The sequence below is a fragment of the Vidua macroura genome, chromosome 1 (assembly GCF_024509145.1).
Source record: "Vidua macroura isolate BioBank_ID:100142 chromosome 1, ASM2450914v1, whole genome shotgun sequence".
Taxonomy (NCBI): Eukaryota; Metazoa; Chordata; class Aves; order Passeriformes; family Viduidae; genus Vidua; species Vidua macroura.
The window spans coordinates 202599-221529 of record NC_071571.1 but is presented as its reverse complement, the minus strand read 5'-3'; the positions used below and the strand labels follow the sequence as shown (position 1 = coordinate 221529).

Below are 18931 nucleotides of genomic sequence, written 5' to 3'. Positions count from 1 at the left end.
TAACTTTAAGAACTTGTTCTCTGCCACCTTCTTTTGCCTCCAGGCAAATAGCATCTATTCAGGATATAGACACTCCATTTTATGTTAACAGAGAGAAAATTTTATTAATTTTAGGGAGCGTATTGGCTAACTGAAATACTGATACAGGCAGTGAGAATTTTTGCTATTAAGACAATATAATGATGTTTGTTATGCTCGCCATTATTATAAATTTATGCTTTAAAATAGATGTCCTTTTGTTCTTAGGTCCTGATTTGTTATACAGCGAGCTTTGGGTGACCCACCACCCATCAGAGTAATCCTTGCTTAATAATGTCTTGAATACTAAACCTGAGTATGAGTACACACTTGAAGAAGCATGCAATTCCAAATTATCCAAGGAGTTTGTGTTACAAGAGATGGAGAACAGGGAAGTTGAATTGTATCACTGAGATCAGGAAAAGAAACCATTGGCTGGTTGTGGTTGGGTAAATTCTTTTATGTGCACCAGAATGTTCGTGCCTGAACAGAGTTCCAAGACAGTGTGTTGACATGAGACAGCAGTTATTAGCAGCTGTGGAAGTGTCATCCTGCCTTCCTTCTCTCTCTCTGTGGTTAACTTCCAGTAGTTGAGAGGAAGGGCTGTTCTTTTTCTTCTCTCATTCCCAAAAGTCAAATTTTGCATCAGTGTTGAAAGGGAAAATTCTTCCTGAGTCTTTGTGCAAATTTTTATTATTTGAAGCATGTGCTACAGGTAGTCTGTGTGCACAGCACAGGTACAAGGTCCTTCTTCCAGAGCACGAATGGTGGGACACAAAAATACAATACTTGTATTTTTGCAATCTCTGCCACAGAATTGGATACATCTCCTGAGGAGCAGAGTCCCCCGAGACTTAAAACTGAAACTTCATCCTTGCGTTTCTGTCTGCTTTCCTCTGTACTGCCACCTCCTTGGCTTTCTGTTCCAGCCTCCCCAGTTCAAGCTGGACCCGCGGCTGGCCCGTCTGCTGGGGATCCACACGCAGACGCGCTCGGCCATCATCCAGGCTCTCTGGCAGTACATCAAAACAAACAAGCTGCAAGACTCGCATGATAAGGAATACATTAACTGCGACAAGTACTTCCAGCAGGTAACTCTTTTTTGGACACAGTAGCTCTTTAGAAGCAAACTCTAACATCCAGCCACAAATTTGGGATGAATGAAAATGACTGATTTTTATTTTCCCTTCATGATTTGCGGTATCCTCAGTACTGAATGGCTTTCAGCAGCCACTACAACTAATATCATTAACACCCTCTCCATGTGCCAGTGTTGTCAAAACTCCCTACATCTGGTGGTTCAGCACTTCCACAAAAGTTGTGGTCTTTCCAGGAAGGAGGACTTCTGTATTGATTTGATGGGTTTTTTTCCTCCATTGTATCATTTTATGCTAAGAAATAATCTGCTGATTCTGATTGTCACATCATATGTAGACCTGTTTTCTTCCCTTCTCTTTCCCTGTTTATGAAGGAAGAAGACATGGAAGATCAAATGAGAAAAGCTGTTTTTTCTTAAATCTTCTTCAGATAATTAAATACTCTTAATGATCTGCATGATTTTTTGAAAGTAGCATGTTAAGACTTTTTGTCTTGCACAATGATCTCTAGAATTAACCAAGAAGGTCACATAAAAACATCTCCACCCTTTCTGTAAATATGATTATGGGTTTTTTTTGAAAGGTAGTGTTAACTGAGCTATCACTGTCTTACCTGGCTTTGTTTCTCAGGCGCACATGACTTTGAAAGTATTGAAAGTAGGGTTTGTGAAATACTTCTATGTAAGGAAAGTACTGGCAATTACAATGAATGAATAATGTTTTAGCAAGCAATGAAAGTAAGTGTTGTGATGAAACTTGTATCCCAGTTTTCTTTTTATTTTTTTTTTCTGTTATTAATTTGCCCTACAGCAGTTCAAAGTAGCCAATGCTTGCAGTAAATTTAAAGATACCTCTGCACATATGCGACTACAAAATGCAACAAAATAATTGTAAGATTCATGGGTATTTTTAGGAATAGAGAACCAAAGTCATCAGGATTATATAGTCATTCTCTTGTTTGTTTGGGTTTTGGTTTTTTTTTTGAGGATTACAGCATGCAGTCTTTTTCACAAATAGTGAAAATTCCATATTAAAACCACGTAAGAATTTTTGGCAAAATGACAATTCTGTTTGTTCTCTTGATTAGATTGTTTGATTTCCATTCTTTATTTATCTATAGCAAATTTAGACTGAGTTTTGTTTCTGCCAGCCCAAAGAGGAAATGGGAAGGGGGAGATGAAAAACATTTGAAAATTCATGAGCAGAAAGATAAAGGTGTTAAAGGAGTAGTTTTTTATATTTTGGTCAATAATTACAATCCACCAACTAAAACTGTCAGGTAGCAAATTGAAAACAAACAAAAGGACTCGAGCATATTTAAACTTCAAAGCTCCTTGCAATAGAACCTTGCAAATGCTAAAGTATATTAGTGTATATAGGTATAAAGTGTATATAGGTTCCAAAAGTGACAAACCAATGGATGAGAAATCTTGGGCTGTTTTAAATGCAAAGCTGTGGAAGTTGGGAGGTTTCTCAGGGGGAGAACCAGTATATGTTTCTCCTGTTCTTACATTTTTCCTTTAGTATCCACTTTTGGCCACTACCCAGGGCAGGGTAGTATGTGTGGTAGATTTGTAGCAGATCCTTTGTGTGGCCCTGTACAGATGTACATATCTTATTTTTAGTAAGCAGGAGAGCCTTATCAATTTTATTTATTTTATCTTTTAATTTAAGAACTTTGTTAGAATAAGAAGTTGTTGAAGCTATCTTCTCCTCATGCACCTCATTAGAGACTTATTTGCTCTTAGGTTTCCTTTGTCTTAGAACTCTGCAGGAATGCTATGACACCTTTTCTTCTCATCCTCAGAAGATGAGTTAAATGAGAGAGTTGGGAAGTAGCTGATTGCTTTTCTAGAAGACTGACTCTCAAGAGCTGCAAGAGCTGGCTAATCTGGAATAGTTTCATAAGAATTCAGTGCTTGCACTGATTTAAATTATAAACGGGATTGTTTTGAGTGTTTCTGTTTTCCTTAGGTCTCTGGCAAAATTGTCCTAATTAGGTGATCTTGCTTTCAAAACTGACACTAGTACTTAGGAATCTGAATCCTCTTACAATAAATGAAATATTTCATGATGAGTTTTTTTTTGTTTTTCACTCTGATACTCTCAGGTTGAGAGATGGAGGGCAAAGGAATTGGGTTAGTAATGCCTTCCAGTCTGATAATATTTCTGTAGATTCTATCGTTGTAGCCACATCACTCCTGGAAAGAAAAGCGTTGTCCTGGCTGGAAGTGTGTGTATCATTCAGGGGAGCAGTACACAATGCACCAGTAGCTCTGGCATTCCCCTTGAGATACCGCTTTTCTCACTTGGTGTGCCAGTTTTTCTGAATCCCGCGCTGCTGTGTTCTGCTTATGTCTAAGGGCACAAGACAGTACAGATTAAAAAATTATCACTGAATGAGTTACCTGACCCACCAGGGTCATTGTTGCCAGAGAGGCTTTCAGAGCCTAACTTAGTTTAGACCACTAACTTCAGTTAGGCAGGAATGTGAGAAGCTTCAGGAAAATTCCACCCACCCTTAGTTTCCAGTCTCCCATCCTCCTCTCACTAACATGTGCCCTTGGTCCCTTTTCCCTTCTTAAAGCTCTTGTCACTCGGGCACACATCCACGTTAGGAGTTTGACATGAGTGTTGAGCCAGTGATGAGAGCAGATGGCATCGAGCTTGGTGTGGAGAGATTTTGGGTGGGAATTCCACAGTCATCTCTATCAAGTGTCAGAATTCAGAACTCAAATAAGGACTGCAGACTCAGTAAGTTTTGTTACTTCCTTGTTCTTCAGAAACTAGCTGGCTGAATTCCTGGATGCAGGCATGTCCAACACAGCTTTTAGAGTTGGTGAAGACGGATACTTTTCTGTTTAAAAATGATGTTTACATTAGCAGGGAGATTTGAAACCCATTGCTTTTTTTTTCTTTTGTTTTGTTTTGTTTTGTGTTGGTTTTTTTTTTGGTTTTTTTTTTTTTTTTTGGTTTTTTTTTTTGGTTTTTTTTTGTTGTTGTTGTTGTTGTTGTTTGTTTGTTTGTGTTACAAAAAAAAAAAAAAAAAAGGTTCAAAGGTATTTTAAAAGCAATAGAACCTCGCAAATGGTTCCTAGAGCTGGCTCCTAGGTATTTCTGCTGCCAAATTCACTCACGTGAGAAAACTGTGAATTTCAAAAGATACCCTATGTCAGGAACCCCAGATGTCTATTGTATGTCTATTCTACAACCTGAGCGTCCTTTATTTTTCAACCCTGCCTGCATCCTTTGTCTCTGGAGCTGCAAAGGTTGTTTCTGTTTATAGATACAATACTATGAGAAGTGTATCTCTACTGTCAGGTGAAAATAGTTTCCCTAAGAGGCATTTGCATAGGCCTGAACATTTTTAAAAATTGCCTCCACATAAGGGCACATTTTAAGGCAAGTGTTAATATATAGTTTTTTAATATACTTTTTTTTTAAGTCAGTTTAAATGGAGTATCTTTAGAGAAAAGTCTGTTTGCCTGTTGAGAGCATTAAAAATCATAGTAGGAAACAAAGGCTGTAATAATTATATTTCTGAAAACTCAAGGTGTAAAGAGTGTTGTTTCTATATTCACGTCAATGCACTGCCATTGCTCACAGAAAATTTCCAAATTCTACAGCTTTTAACCTTTTCCAGATTTTTTTTGTTTTGTTTTGTTTTTTTCCCCCTGAATTCAGCAGAAATTCATTGTGTGATTTCCTGGGTTGTCCTGTGCAGAGCCAGGAGCTGAACTCAATGACCCCTGTCAGTCCCTTCCCTCCCAGGATATTCTATGAGTCTACGATTCTATTTAGCTTCAGGACCATAGTAAAGAGAAAGTAACCATAAACTGTTTGGAAATGGGTGGATCCCTCCAAAGAAACTGTTCAGGCTTTGGTTAAAAATAAATAATATCACATTGACTTTATTTTTCCGTAATCCTGAAAAACCCACAAATTGCAAATGGTTTTAAAATCCAGAAATGTTTTCTTGTATTTTTCTTTAGCACAAAATATTGCAGGAAACATTCCTGGGGGGGGGGGGGGGGGGAATGCAAACTGTTTGTGTTTTCTCTGGTAAAAAAAAATCAGTCATTTTCTTTACAATATGCTGCTGTAAACCCTCAGTAAGAGAGGGAGTATTTGCTTCTCTCCCATCATTGATACAGTTCGTCCTCATGTCCCAGTGAAGGGTCCTGTTCCCTCCAGCAGCTAAACCAAAAATGAGACACCTGAAATTGTCATGGCCTGATGGATATGTCTGGAAGCCCAGATGAAAGTGCAGGGACAGAAGTGACCAAAAATTTAATCTGTGCAAGGAACCTGAATTACAGCTTTCAAAACCACCTTCTGTAATTGCCTCAGTTCCTTGTGAGCTGCAGATTCCTTACTTTCTCATTTAACTGCAAGATGGGCTTTGGACAAATAAAATTTGTCGTTTACTGTGTTCCAGATCTTTGACTGTCCACGGCTAAAGTTTTCTGAAATTCCTCAGAGACTCACTAACCTACTGCTGCCGCCAGACCCGATAGTGATAAACCACATTATCAGGTAAGCTGGTTGGTCAGCTCAGCACTGTCCTGTGCAGAACACTCACTAAAGTACTGCAGTACTCTACAGAAAGAGCTGCACTCACTGTAGGGACCAAAATCCAGTTTTTATAACTTCCAGATGAATACCTTGGACTTCGCTGTATGTTTGTTCTATATGTCATTCTAGTTTGTATAATTCCGAATTGTTTTCACTAACACAGCACCAATTTTCTAGGAATATGGAAAACAGCTTTTATATTTACTAGAATACCATTAGTTGAGCTTTTTGCTAAGGAGAGAGGAATGAAAGTTTGAACCCAAAAAAAGAGATAAAAAAGAAATTGAGATGAGGTATTGTGTATCATGGGCAATCATTCTAATCACTGATATATTATGTACAATGTACAACATCATTGTGATTTTAAATGCAGGGCCAGTCCATGCATGCTTTGTTGGGATTGGGTCAGCTCCTTGACTGTTAGTCTTACCCTGAGAATGCCAAGGAGTCAAGAGATCTCCACAGATTAACAACAAAGAATGCCTGGATTCAGAGGAGGTCATTGTGACCAAGATACTGAGCTCTTGTATCCTTGTCAAAACAGATGTCTTCCTGGCGTAGCAGATGAACACAACTTTCAGCTCTCTCGGGCTCTTCCAGCATGTGCCTTATTTAAGTGACAGCAGTGTACATGGAGGAGGGGGATAAAGAGACTTCTGGGGATTGCAACTTTACTGTTCAGATATTTCAATCCTTTCCAAGTTTTTTTGTGGTCAGGGTCAAAACTCTGATTCTGGATGTTTAAAAATTATTATTACTTAGGTTACTGATTTGATTTCCTACAGAATATATACAATATATTTTTAAGCAGATGTTTCTGAATTTGCTTAAAATTGGGCTTTTTATTTTAAATTTGTAACATATATTATAAGAAGTTACAATATTGCATAGGCTATGGAAATAAAGTTTGCTTTTTGATTCATTTGAATGTATCAAACAGAGTAATGAAAAAACCGCTTGGTGGCCGTGCAGATCGAGAGCTGTGTATGTACTGTCATTGGGCACAATGCAGTGACCTGTCTAATGGACCACAAAAAAGCTGAGCTCCTCAGAGATAGATAGTCATTGCTTAGAGAAAAATGACAAAGAACTGATGATTATGTTTCCAGGGCAGAGAGATGACAAAAAGGTCCCAGAGGAAGTGTTTTTTGTCATGTACCAGCTAAAGAACAGGTGTGTGTCACAAAGCTACAGCTTTGTGTCTAGCAGCATTCTCTGATACGCTGTGTGCACCACACAGCACCTGACAATCTTAAATGGTACTGACGTAATGGTGTGGATAAAGGAAGAACTCATTTCCTGGGAACAGGTAGTACTTTTGCAGTGAAGTCTTTACAGTGTTGGGCTAAGCTAAAATAAATCTGGGTGTCACTGAACTTAAAGAAGTATGTCGCTGAATCATAAAGTCACAGAATAGAACGGATTACTGGTCGTCATTGAGAGCTCCCCCATCCAAACTCAAATCAGGTTCAAAGTCTATCCAGGATACTTAAGGGCCTGGTCCAGACAAGCTTAAAACAGGGTCTCACAAATGCTCTGCCCTGTCACTCTGCATTCAGTTTTTTAGAGTGAATGTAATCAGCCACTGAAACAGTATGCCAGCTGCCTGTCCTGGTTTAATCCAATCTTCAGCCTGTCCTGGTTTAATCCAATCTTAATCCACACATCATTCTCTCCCCAGCAGGGCAGGGGGAAGTGTTGAAAAGGTAAAAGGGAGAGAAAGACAGTATAACGATGATGATGAACAAAATCCAACACTACGAGCAATACAGATGAAAACTATTGCTCACCACCAACTGACTGATGCCCAGCAAGACCTGAGCAGTGAACACCTGCCCCAGTTTACTGCTCAGTATGGCACCACATGGTTTGGAATATCCCTTTGGTCAGTTGGGTGAGCTGTCCCAGCTGTGTCGCTTCCCAGCTCCTTGTGCACCCCAGCCTCCTCACTGGTGGGCGGTGTGAGGAGCTGAAAAGGTCTCGACAGGCTGCAAGCAACGATCAGCAATAACGAAAATATCTCTGTGTGGCCAACCGTTTCCAGCACAAATTCACAAAACAGTCCCTTACCAGCTACTATGGAGAAAATTAACTCTATCCCAGCCAAAACCAGCACACTACTACAGGGAATTTTTCATCACTAGTGATTGTAATGTATGTGCTCATAATTCAGATAAATCCTCAGGCCTGCCTTTTACAGGAAGATCAAGTACATCACAATTTTTCATTCTAGTTTTATAGGATATGCACAGGGATAGAAATGTGAAGTGTTCTAAACTCATTCAAGAAATTATAATAGTATTGTAGAATCGCTCTCTGGGCACCAACAACCTTCCTTTTTGAAGAAAAAGAAGAAACAATGCAATGGGGTTGAAGTAGACATAGAGATGCTGGTAGAACTCAAATCTTACCTGAGCTCAAGCTAGAAGTGGAGATTTTCTTGAGCTGCATTCCTAATTGCAGCTGACACACCTGGAATCAGAGGTAAAAAGAATAACCTCTGTGGGATTTCCATTTCTGCAAAGAAGCGAGACATCTTCCACACTGTTAAAGAACACAAGCAGACTGCAAAGCATAGCTCTCCGATATTCTTCTAGTATAAACAGGCTATCTCCAGCATCCCCCTTTTTGACTACTGTCATGATTTTCTAGAAACAAATTTCTTATAGCTCTTGCAGCTTCTCCTGGCAGGTCTGTGCTCCAGCCCCCAGCATCCTACTGAGCCTCTGCGGGCCTCGCTCCAGGGTGTCACATCTCTGTGGTCCTGTGCCCACCAGTCCAGATCCAGTTTCACCAGCGTGGAGTAGCAAGCAAGGGCCTCTTTCCTGGGCTTGATGGCAAAACCTGTGCTAATAGAGCCCCTTTTGCAGCTGACCTTTGCTATGGCTGCCTTACCCCTCAGACTCCTTCTGCACTGTTGTCTGTCCCTCAGGGTGCCCAAGCCCTCTCCTGCCAACCTGTTTTCTACCCCACTGATGCCCACCTGTCCCCCTGCACGGTGTGATTCTCTGCCAGGAGCAGAGCTTTTCCTGTGCTGAACTTTACCGTGCTGAAGTGCCGTCCCGTTTCTGCAGCCTGTCAGGGTCCCTCTGCACAGCCCTGCTGCCCTGCCTGACTTGGGCTCGGGACTCTGAGAGGCCTGAGGACAGGACTCAGCCAGGAGCAATGCTGCCAAAGACAATGTGGAGCCTTCTCTGTGGCTTTCGACATGAGCGGCAGAACCAGACCCGGACCTGGGTTTTTCTCTGGCTTTCCTTCTGCTGCTCATCTTCTTGCTGGCGGCCACAGCATCACAGATTCTCAGAATGTTTGAGGTTGGAAGGGACTTCTGGAAATCATCTGGTCAAATGCCCTCCCCTGCTCAAGCAGAGCCACCTGTAGCACATTGGCCACAGCCGTGTCCAGATGGCTTTGGAGTGTCTCCAACATGGGACTCTCTGGGCTGGGGGAAAGGCAGATGGGCTTTGAAGGTCTTACTGCAACTTGTGCTATTGCTTGGTCACCCTTACAGTAAAAACATGTTTCCTGGTGTTCAGAAGGAGCCTTCTGTGTTTCAGTTTGCATCAACTGCCTCTTGTCCTGACCACTGAAAAGATCCTGGCTTTATCTTCTTTAAACCTTCCCTTCAGGTTTTGGTAAGTTCCCTCCCCATCAGCCTTCTGTTTTCTAGGCTGAATAGTCTCAGACCTCTCAGTCTTTCCTCAACTGTGAGGTGCTTTAATGCCTTAATCATCTTCACAGACCTTTGCAAAATTCTCTCCAGTAGCTCCATAGATCTCTCTTGCACTGGGAAGCCCAGCGCTGAACACAGTACTAGAGGTGTCCTCATCGGTCTTGAGAATAGAGAAGGATCACCTTCCTCCACCTGCTTACAACGCTCCTATTGCAATTCCATCCCTGGAAGTTCTTCCGCTCCCCCAAGTCAGTCAAGCTCAATTACATCCTGAGCAATTTTTTTTTTTTTTTGCTATCTACTGCAGATGCACACAACCCACACATTTGACAGGTAGGGTTGAGAAGCTAGCATTTTTATATTGCAAGTGACAGTGACTGAAGTCTGATTTACCAACTACTGCGCTGAAGACTGTTTTCTTGTTAAGAAACTTTAGTCTAACAATAAAGTAAATGTTAAGTCTAAAAGTTGGCAAACTAAAGATAAATTTAGGACAGGACAAGCCAAAGAATGATACTGGTATTTAGTGTAACAGGTCTCAGGAGGATGTTAGAAATTAAATTTGATGGTCTGGGCAAAAGCTCCAGCTCAAAAGTCTTTGAAATCTGACTGACAAAAGATGAGAGAATATACTAGAATAGGAAAATATATAAAGATACCCTGTTCTTACACTTTCTTCACAGCATCTGCAACAGGTTTTATTGAAGAGAGAATTCTGGGCTAGTTGGAAACTAATTCTGATTCATTATGGCAGTTCTCATGATCTTGTGTTATACTCTCCATAGTGTTGACCCCAACGATCAGAAGAAGACGGCTTGTTATGACATAGATGTAGAAGTTGAAGACCCATTAAAGGGCCAGATGAGTAGTTTTCTTCTCTCAACAGCTAACCAACAGGAGATAACAGCATTGGATAACAAGGTATTAGCTCAAGAGTAAAGTATCCCATGGTACATGTACTTATTGTGTAGCTTGACATGTGTTTGGTGTCATGTGTCAGAGAGTAATATTGTGAGACGGGGACTTGTTAAGGGCATGTGTTTTCAAGCCAAATGCAGTGGGAATACATCAGGGTGAATGGCATTCCCACTTAGGATTTGATCCAAGGCCTGACATGGTTGTTGAGATGATAGAGTTTCAGAGGTGGTATACTGAGTCTCCTGATGCTTGAGAACCACCTGAACTGTATGATTAACTTTTTATTGAGAGGTCGTGATATCTTGCTAAATTGCTAAGCCAAAGCTAGGAGAATCTCATATTCAGGTGTGGGGTTTGTATTCATAACTGCAGAATGGCTCTCTGCATTAGGTGGAAATACGGAACATGCATGGCAGGAAAATCACTTGGACCACTTTGGCAGTTCTAAGTGTTAGTGGAAGAGGATCATGTGCACTTCAAATAATAATATCTGTCTTAAGGCAGTGGTGGGTTTTGCAGGCTGTTTTAGGGATTCGTGTCCTAGGGGCTGTTAGCCAGTTCTGGCGTGTTCCAATGGCTGATTTGAATCAGTAAGGGATAAACAAAAATGCCTTCTCAGAGCAAGGCCCAAGTTCTCTTTGTTTACTGCTAATACAAACAAGTGTGTTAAACTCTGGTCTTCATGCAGTTTTAAAAGGGGTCTGGGCACCAGCAATGCAATGCATTCTGGTAACTGTTGCAGTGTCTTTTCTGTTGTGGCTCTTGAGGACGGTCTTTTTCAGCTGCTCAGTCAGTTGTTTCCCAGCCTATATAAGCTTGCAAGCAGCATGCATAGTGTTATTCTGTTCCCGGTCCCGCTCACCTTTTCCCCTGTCTGTGTCGCGTCTTTTTTTGAATATTTGCTACAGCACAGGGCAAACTGTGATCAGTGAAGTTTCTGAAGTCACTGCTGGGTGAATGGGCATGGGCTGCTCCTGTTACCCTCTGTGCATCACATTGCTGTGCTGCCATGGAGTCCCCTCCTGGGAATTTGGCACATGTGGAGTTCACTCCGCACAACTACAGCGTTTTCCCAAAGAAGGAATGATTTTAAGTTGACAGCAGTTCTCTTCTCTTAACGTACAATGTAGTGGCTACACTGGTGGCCTTGATGGCATAACCAGATCAAGGGATGATTATTTTCTCCCACATGCTTGGTCACCTTAGCTGTTTTGGCAAAAGAGATGAATACATGAAACTAAGCAAGATAGGTTTACTATTTCAAAATAGAATGTTAGAGGAACAGGGCAGCAAAAGTTTGCTTCTGTGTGTGTCTATGTGCAAATGATTCATGAGCTGTCCTCCCGTTCATACTTGATGACTATCCATTATAGGATCTTGACTGCTCCTCACTCTTCATTCTTCCCCACTAGCTAAGATTTCTGCCATAGTATTTCTAAAGATATGATTAATTTTCTATAAACCTTCCATAATCATGATTTCTCATTGTTCACGCTCTTCTTTTTGCAGCCATCGTGACTTTTACAGGCTTTCTCTTAAGAAAAATCTAGAAGTCATGGCTATTCATTTGACATGGACTTGATCAGGAAACTGCTAGAGTTTTTAAGGATTACAATAGGATATTGAAGATGTGATCACGATGGTAACCAGGGGAATAACTGCTTTCTTGCACTGGGCACTGCTTAACTGCATATTTATGTAGCACCTTTCCTCAAAGATCCCAGTCTTGGCAGGCAGAGTGATTCTACACAGGAGATTATTACGTTGTGCAGTGACATGGCTTAGTTCTGCATGCCATGCAGGAGTTCAGTGCAGGAAGTAAAGGAGAATCCTGTACATACTTGTATTGCAGAAGTACAAGTGAGACCAAAATGTAGTGGCAGGATTGCAGTTAAGCTGCTACTTTTTGAATTGAAAAAGCCCTAGGAAGGGCTGCACAAGTCTGTGGTGTAGAATTGTCACCTTTGTACATTACCAGGAGTACAAAGACAGTATCAGAGCTGACCTGATGGTCATTGGAGCATGGGAGGAATTAAAGAATATCCGCTTTGGTTTTTTTTTTCTGTCAGATTCATGAGACAATTGAATCCATAAATCAGCTAAAAATACAACGTGATTTTATGCTGAGTTTCTCCAAGGATCCCAAAGGATACATCCAAGACCTTCTCCGGTCCCAAAGCAGGGATCTTAAGGTGAGCTAAGATTTGAAAAATACATTGAAAAATCTTAGTGGAACCAGAATGGAAGAATTTTATCTAAATGTGCATAGAGTGTATAGCCAAACATCTAGGATGGATGATTGGTGGAAGGCAGACAATGAGTGGACTACTACAATCCCAGAGAAGATAGGAAAGATTGTTTAGGAAAGGAAAGATAGTTTAGGTTGGGGAAAGGTAGTTTAGGTTGTATTCCAGTTCCATGAAACAGTGGTGTTTCATGGGAGTGGTAGGTCAGTTTGTGGCCAGACAGTAAGTTCAAAATGCAGGGCCTTGTTGACGTATTCTGTAAATTCAAAGCTGTGTAAAACTCAGCAGGAGCATCCTATAGTACGAGAACACAATTTGAGTGTTGGTTTAATCTTATCAGCTGTCCTTGAGCTTATATTTGAGATATGCAAGAAATCAAATGTAAAGAAGTTCAGTTGTTTGACAGCAAAAATTAATAATTTGTTCCTCATGGTTTCACATTTTCTGTCTTTAGCTGACATGCCTCTAAATCAGTTGTATTATTGAATCCATTAAATTATTTTAATAAAATCATTGTGTCTTTCTTATATAAATGCCTATTGTTAACTAAGTAGTCTTCCCAAAATCTACTCTTAAGATTATGGTTATTACTATTTATATTGTATTCAAAGGAGACAGGCATCTGAAAGCATGTTTAAATAAAGCAGACTTTGACTTGAGGAACTTAGAAACAGAGGTGCAGTGGAGCTTCTCTAGCGATATACTTGGATTAATTGTTCAGAGTTTTCCCTGACTGAGAACTAGTCCCATAAGAGCCTTTTCTGTTAAGGTGCTGCCCTGCTGGCAACAGAGTTCTGATTCCATAACACTGCTTTGCGAAATATACCAATAACTATATTTACCTGTGATTATGTGATGCTGGAGACATAGTCATCAGAATTCTATTTTTTGTAGAACGGCTCCAACCCCCTGCTGCCCTATCCCTGGAGGCAGACTGGACAGGGCTTGGAGCACCTGACCTAGTGGAAGGTGTCCCTGCCCATGGCAGGGGGGTGGAATGAGAGGAGCTTAAAGGTCCCTTCTAACGCAAACCATTTGATCGCTCTATGATCCTGTTTTGGCAGTAAGCACACATTGTCCATTTGCTTTGGGCTTTGAGAGCAGTTCTGACTATTTTTATGTGTAATGTAGATAAATTTTCACTCTGGGCAAATCTGAAAGTTTCTCTATGTAGTAGAAGAGCTATGGTGAAAAATGGTTTCATTTTTGTCACAGGTGATGACTGATGTGGTTGGAAACCCGGAGGAAGAACGCAGAGCTGAATTTTATCACGAGCCATGGTCTCAAGAAGCTGTGAGCAGATATTTCTACTGCAAGGTATGAAAGAAATATCCACACTGCTGACTAATGAATGCATCACTTGCCACTGAGCAATTTAATCTGCTAAACTGTACAGTGTGTCTTTTTCTTTCAGATCCAGCAGCGCCGACAGGAATTGGAACAATCTTTGGGAGTGCGTAACACATAAGTACTGCTCACAAAATTCCATTGGCATCATGACCGCCAAACCAGTGGACTTCTCGGTGTTACTTAGCTCACTGTTACACATGGACCTGCTTCCTGACTGGATGAGAATGTGCCGTCAACACACCAGTCAGAACACCAGCTTTAGAGTGACCCTTGAAAATCTTGCCCAGGGCAGGTGTCAAACCATTCCAAGCCAGAGACAGCACCATACAAGTGCCAGTGTGAAAGAAGACTAAAGGTTCACTCATCAACGCACATTGTTAAGTTTTAGTGGAAAGTTAGACACTACATAGCAAATCCTAATGGGCTATGCTTAGAATCATGGTGGCACCGATGGCGGAGGTTGAGATAGGTGTTCTGGGAGACTACAGATTTAGAGAAATAAATGAAATCTTACCCTATGGTACCCAAGAGTCTCAAACAGTAACTTATCTGGAATTAGGCAAGATAGTCTTTCTTTTAGCTGTGGAATGCTTTATATTGCTGGATAGAGTTTTTATTTGAGCCGGACCAACGCAAGAAGCTATCTCACCATCTGAAAGAACAAACTAGGAGCATTTGCATCCTGGAACGTAGAGCTCGTCTGGAAGAAAGACATATAGTCAGGCCATCTCTTCTGCAGATACAAATAATTTCTCTTCCCCTTGTCCTGGCTGTGAAAAGTAGATTGAATCACGTCTCACTAGATGGGTATGATCTGTACACTGTACTGAGAGAAAGAGGATCATTCCTGGGATAAGAGCTTCTTATGCATCCTTAATATCACTGGTATTAGCAACACATGAGGCATTCTGAGAAAACTAAAAGAACGTCATGGTGCTTTGCTGATGCCTGCCTTGAACACAGCAGATATTAACAATAAGTATATATGTAAAATACCAGATTATTTAATGTTTCTCTGTGTGCCTGTAGGGTTCATCACTGAAAATAACTTCGTAATTCTTGGTGTAGAATCCAAAAAGCTTAACTTAATGTCACATGGTAGTTTTTTCTTTACTTCAAGATGTTAACAGAGTCCCTGGATTGATCTCACATTTTGATCACAGGTGAACTGCCTCTTACTAGGAATTATTTAGCTCTCCCATACATGATACATGCTGGTTATTTTGGATGCTGTTGAGTTATAAAGCACTATCAGCCTTAAATAGCACAGAGAACATATCCCTTGGAAATCATCTTCTTTGTAAATGTATGACAAATTCAGATAATGAGAATTTACAGAACAATTTCTTGGAAGCAGGGACATCTTCCTTAAATCCTTCCCCTCCTCACTTTTTGTAGTGCACAGATGAGCTGTAATAAAGGCCTAATATAATTTCTACTCCAAAAAGCAGCTGCCGAAGTATAACTGTCCATTTGATGTGGCACTCAAGATCCTCTTCTAGGTTACTCCTTTTCACCTCCTTTCTTACACTTCCTTGGAAAGAGAATCAAATTCGCATGTGGTACGGAAGGAAGGCAGCTCTTCTGAATAAATGCGTTTTTTTCTCTAGTGTTGTGTTTTCTGCTGTCTTTGCCAATTTCTTTCTTAGTTTGACTTAAAAGTTTCTTCTCTTCAGTCACAGAAGAGATAGTCTTCTCTTTACCACTTTATTTAATATCTTTGTTTTCACATTAATAGTGCCATAGCTTTTAGTCCATCCATTTTGTTCAGAGATGTCTTGGAAAATTTACTTTTGATTGAATTTATGTGATGGCAGTACTCTCCCACAAAACCTGTTGGTGTGAGAAAAAGTACGGCAGTACTTAATGGTCTGAGACCTTTTACTGGGAATGGCTTGACTTGGCATTTTTCCCTTTTGTGTTAACCCCTCTTTTCACAGTAAAATGTGAAATCCTGCAGTCTTAAACTGGTTATACTGAGGGACTGTGAGGTTGCCACAGTGATGGACTTGCAACGTTATTTAATTTAGGACTCTGCTAATTGGACTACAAACAAGCATTCTGAGAAAAAAACAGTGGGGGTCATCTGCTGCTGTGCTTCCATATTTGTTATGCTGCTGTGTCCATTGTGTGCATGCTGCTCGGTGTATAAAACTCTTGTCTGTATGTGGCAAACAGAGCAGCTACATTCAGGGATATGCTCAGTCTGCAGGAATAAGAAATACAGAGAAAAATACCAAGGATATGAGAAGGGCACGGGACTGAGATAGATACCTGCAGAATGTCTGCCAGGGAATTCTGGGGTTTGAGAGCCTTCCCGCTGAAGTGGCAGATACTTGAGAGCAATACCAGCCATTTGCCACAGCTGACAACATACTGGAGTCCAGCCTGGTTTTAGAGTCTATGTAGAATTAATTGGATGGATCTGGTTCCAAGTCTCTTTCAGAGCAAATTAACAAAAGTAATACGGTGTTGGTGCCAGCGTTCACAACCGCATCACTGAAAGCTGAAGCTCTGTCAAGCAGCAGTGTTATATTGAAATGGGTGTGTGCATGAATCAGCCACTGAAGATGGCACTGGAGATAGCAGTCCAGAATCTAAATTCTTGCATTTCACTGTCTATAAAAAAAGACTGGTCACTACCAGTGAGTCTTAGGACTAGCTGTCAGGTGTCTTTCCTTTGGTTAAACTGGGATTTGAGAGTCTGATGCCTTTTTCCTATGTTCGGGAGTTGTTCAGGTCTTTCACTGAATCAGAGAGAGAAAAATTTTGTCCTTTGTTCCACAGGTGCAGCTAAGAGCTTGCTTGTTTGCGAAACAAAGAAAACTTTATTTGAAGATAAATAATGGAGCAATACTGGAAGCAACTAGACCAAGTGTTGCTTGAGCACTGAAAATGGAAGGTAGTGGCACTGAACAGGCAGGTAATTTTGGCAGACTGTGAATGAGGAATTTATTTTAAGTTCAGGATGGTTGTCTTTTTGTGTGTATAAAAGATGACAAGAAGATGTTTTGGGGTCTTCAGTTGCCAGCATACAATACAAATCTATGCATACTGCAAAAAAACATTCTGTCCATAGAAGTAATTCATGTATAGATGATAATATTCATCGTTAGAAAATACGGCATCAAACTAGGAAAGAGTTCAGTGGAATTCTGGAGTACCAGTAGTAGGGAAATGTATCTTGGAGCAGAAGTGTTGACGTGGCAGGTTAGAAACAGGCAGACTAAAAACAGGTTTTTTTTAGTCTTCTGGGTTTTTGGCCATGAGGCAGGAATCAGATCAAATGTTTCTTAGAGATTGAAGGGGAAGCAAATGTTCAGTTGTGGAATAAAGAGCAGAGTACAACAGTGGGAAAGGAAATTTAAAAATGGGGCAGAGTATGACTGAAGCACCAGAAAGACACAGCATAAGATAATGTGCAAATTACTCTTGGAAATAGCACAGCCCACGTGAGTCTGTGCATTTTGTGTGCATTTGTGTATGCAGACACACACCGTGTCTCTCGTGGGAGAGACAGTCTCGGTGTGTAGCCTAGGAAGTGGGAGGCAAGGACAGAACCAAAAGTTTTGCAAATAATTTTGAGACACGCTGTCAAAGCATTTTCACTGTTACCAGCAGGGATTCAGTTGTTCAACATAGCAGGGTTGGTAGCTGTAGTGCAGACATCGTCTTGGCTGGCAGGTTTTTTGCACCACATTGTTTAGAACTTCCCCTGTGGAAGCCAAGTGAAAATATTAGTATTTAAATCAATATTGGTGCATATCCTAGGGCTCCTAATTTTGCCAAAATGCTAATCAGGTATTTGGGGGTTGTTGGTCTGGTTTCATGTGGAGAACTCTTTTAAGGCAATGCAAAGAGATAAGGAGGGAAAGAAGGCTCTTTTTTCCTAAAGAAAGCCGTCTCCTTTCTGTAACTGCTCTGTTGTTTAATAGGATGTGTCTGTTCTGCCAGATCCTGTATTATAAACATCTTTTCCAAACTCATTGAAGAGAGGAACTCCATTTAAAAAATACAACAGTGGGTTTGTGAGAGTGAGCAAATACATGTATAAAGAATAAGGGGGAAGGGAGAGAGACTCCCTCTACTCTGTAGCCACCATATCCATTGTATGATGCCGAGTGATTCATCAAAGAGCTTTTAACAATAAATACTTTGTTTCTTTGTATCTCGTGCGCTAATCTTACGTATCCTAATGAAGTCTCGTACCTTGGTTTCTTTCTGGTCCTGATAATGAACTCTAGCTTTGGATTTCTCTTCACTTGTGAATGCACACAAAGACATGCAAACATTTGCAGGTTTTAATTGGATTTGATAAAGGTAAGAACTGTGTTGCCTTAGATCTTACTTGTGAATTCCTTTTTTCACTAGATTCCACCTTCAGCCATTTCCATACTCAATAAGTGAGAAATCTTTTCCATTGGAGAGATCTGGCTCCTCTTCTGGACAGCCTAGAGCTAAAGCTAGGATGCTGAGAGGTGGTGTAGGAATTACAGAGTCACCATCTCCACTGTGGTAGCAAATAGGTGGATACCACTTCTCTAGCACTTCTCCTTAGGTTCTGCTTAAACAAAAAAATCAAATGGAGTTTCTCCTACTATGTGCAATATGTCATTGTAGTTCCAGGTCGGGCCAGGAGCTTCTGAAGAGGAGACTTCTGCCCTCTGTATATTGTCGATGTGACAGGGAATATTGTTTTGCTCCGGAGTGGCTGGATGGAGCACGGGGACAGTTGAGGTTGTCAGCTTTAGAGTTTGATTGCAAAAGTCACTGAAAAAAAGAATGACGATGAGGTTTGTCAAACTGGTGCCTTCAGACCTCACTTGACATATTTTGCTTTGTGTTGGAGGTTGTTGTGTATTTGCACTTGCAGAGAATGAATGTCCCCTTCCAAATTCAGCCCAGAAGGTCCCAAAGGCTCTTACTGGGAATATTTCTTCTTTACTTTCTTTCATTTGTGATAACATAATCTCCAAACTGCCAGGAGAAATTCCTTAATTTCTCCTGGAGAAAACCACATGGCACAGGCAGTTTGCAACGAGACCAGGATTGTG

At 40.8% G+C, this 18931-nt stretch overlaps 1 protein-coding gene across 6 annotated transcripts in view; it reads left to right on the top strand.

Annotated features, from left to right (window-relative positions):
* SMARCD3 (SWI/SNF related, matrix associated, actin dependent regulator of chromatin, subfamily d, member 3) overlaps positions 1-18045 on the top strand; it is an 84833-nt gene extending 66788 nt beyond the window's left edge. For all 6 annotated transcript variants that reach the window (XM_053999654.1, XM_053999662.1, XM_053999644.1 and 3 more), the window contains 6 exons: positions 948-1109; positions 5554-5651; positions 10149-10284; positions 12351-12473; positions 13743-13844; positions 13942-18045. In XM_053999654.1, the coding sequence (XP_053855629.1) occupies positions 948-1109; positions 5554-5651; positions 10149-10284; positions 12351-12473; positions 13743-13844; positions 13942-13995 (675 nt within the window). In that variant the 3' untranslated portion in view covers positions 13996-18045. The remainder of the gene's footprint in view (positions 1-947; positions 1110-5553; positions 5652-10148; positions 10285-12350; positions 12474-13742; positions 13845-13941) is intronic.
* The last annotated feature ends 886 nt before the right edge of the window (positions 18046-18931 follow it).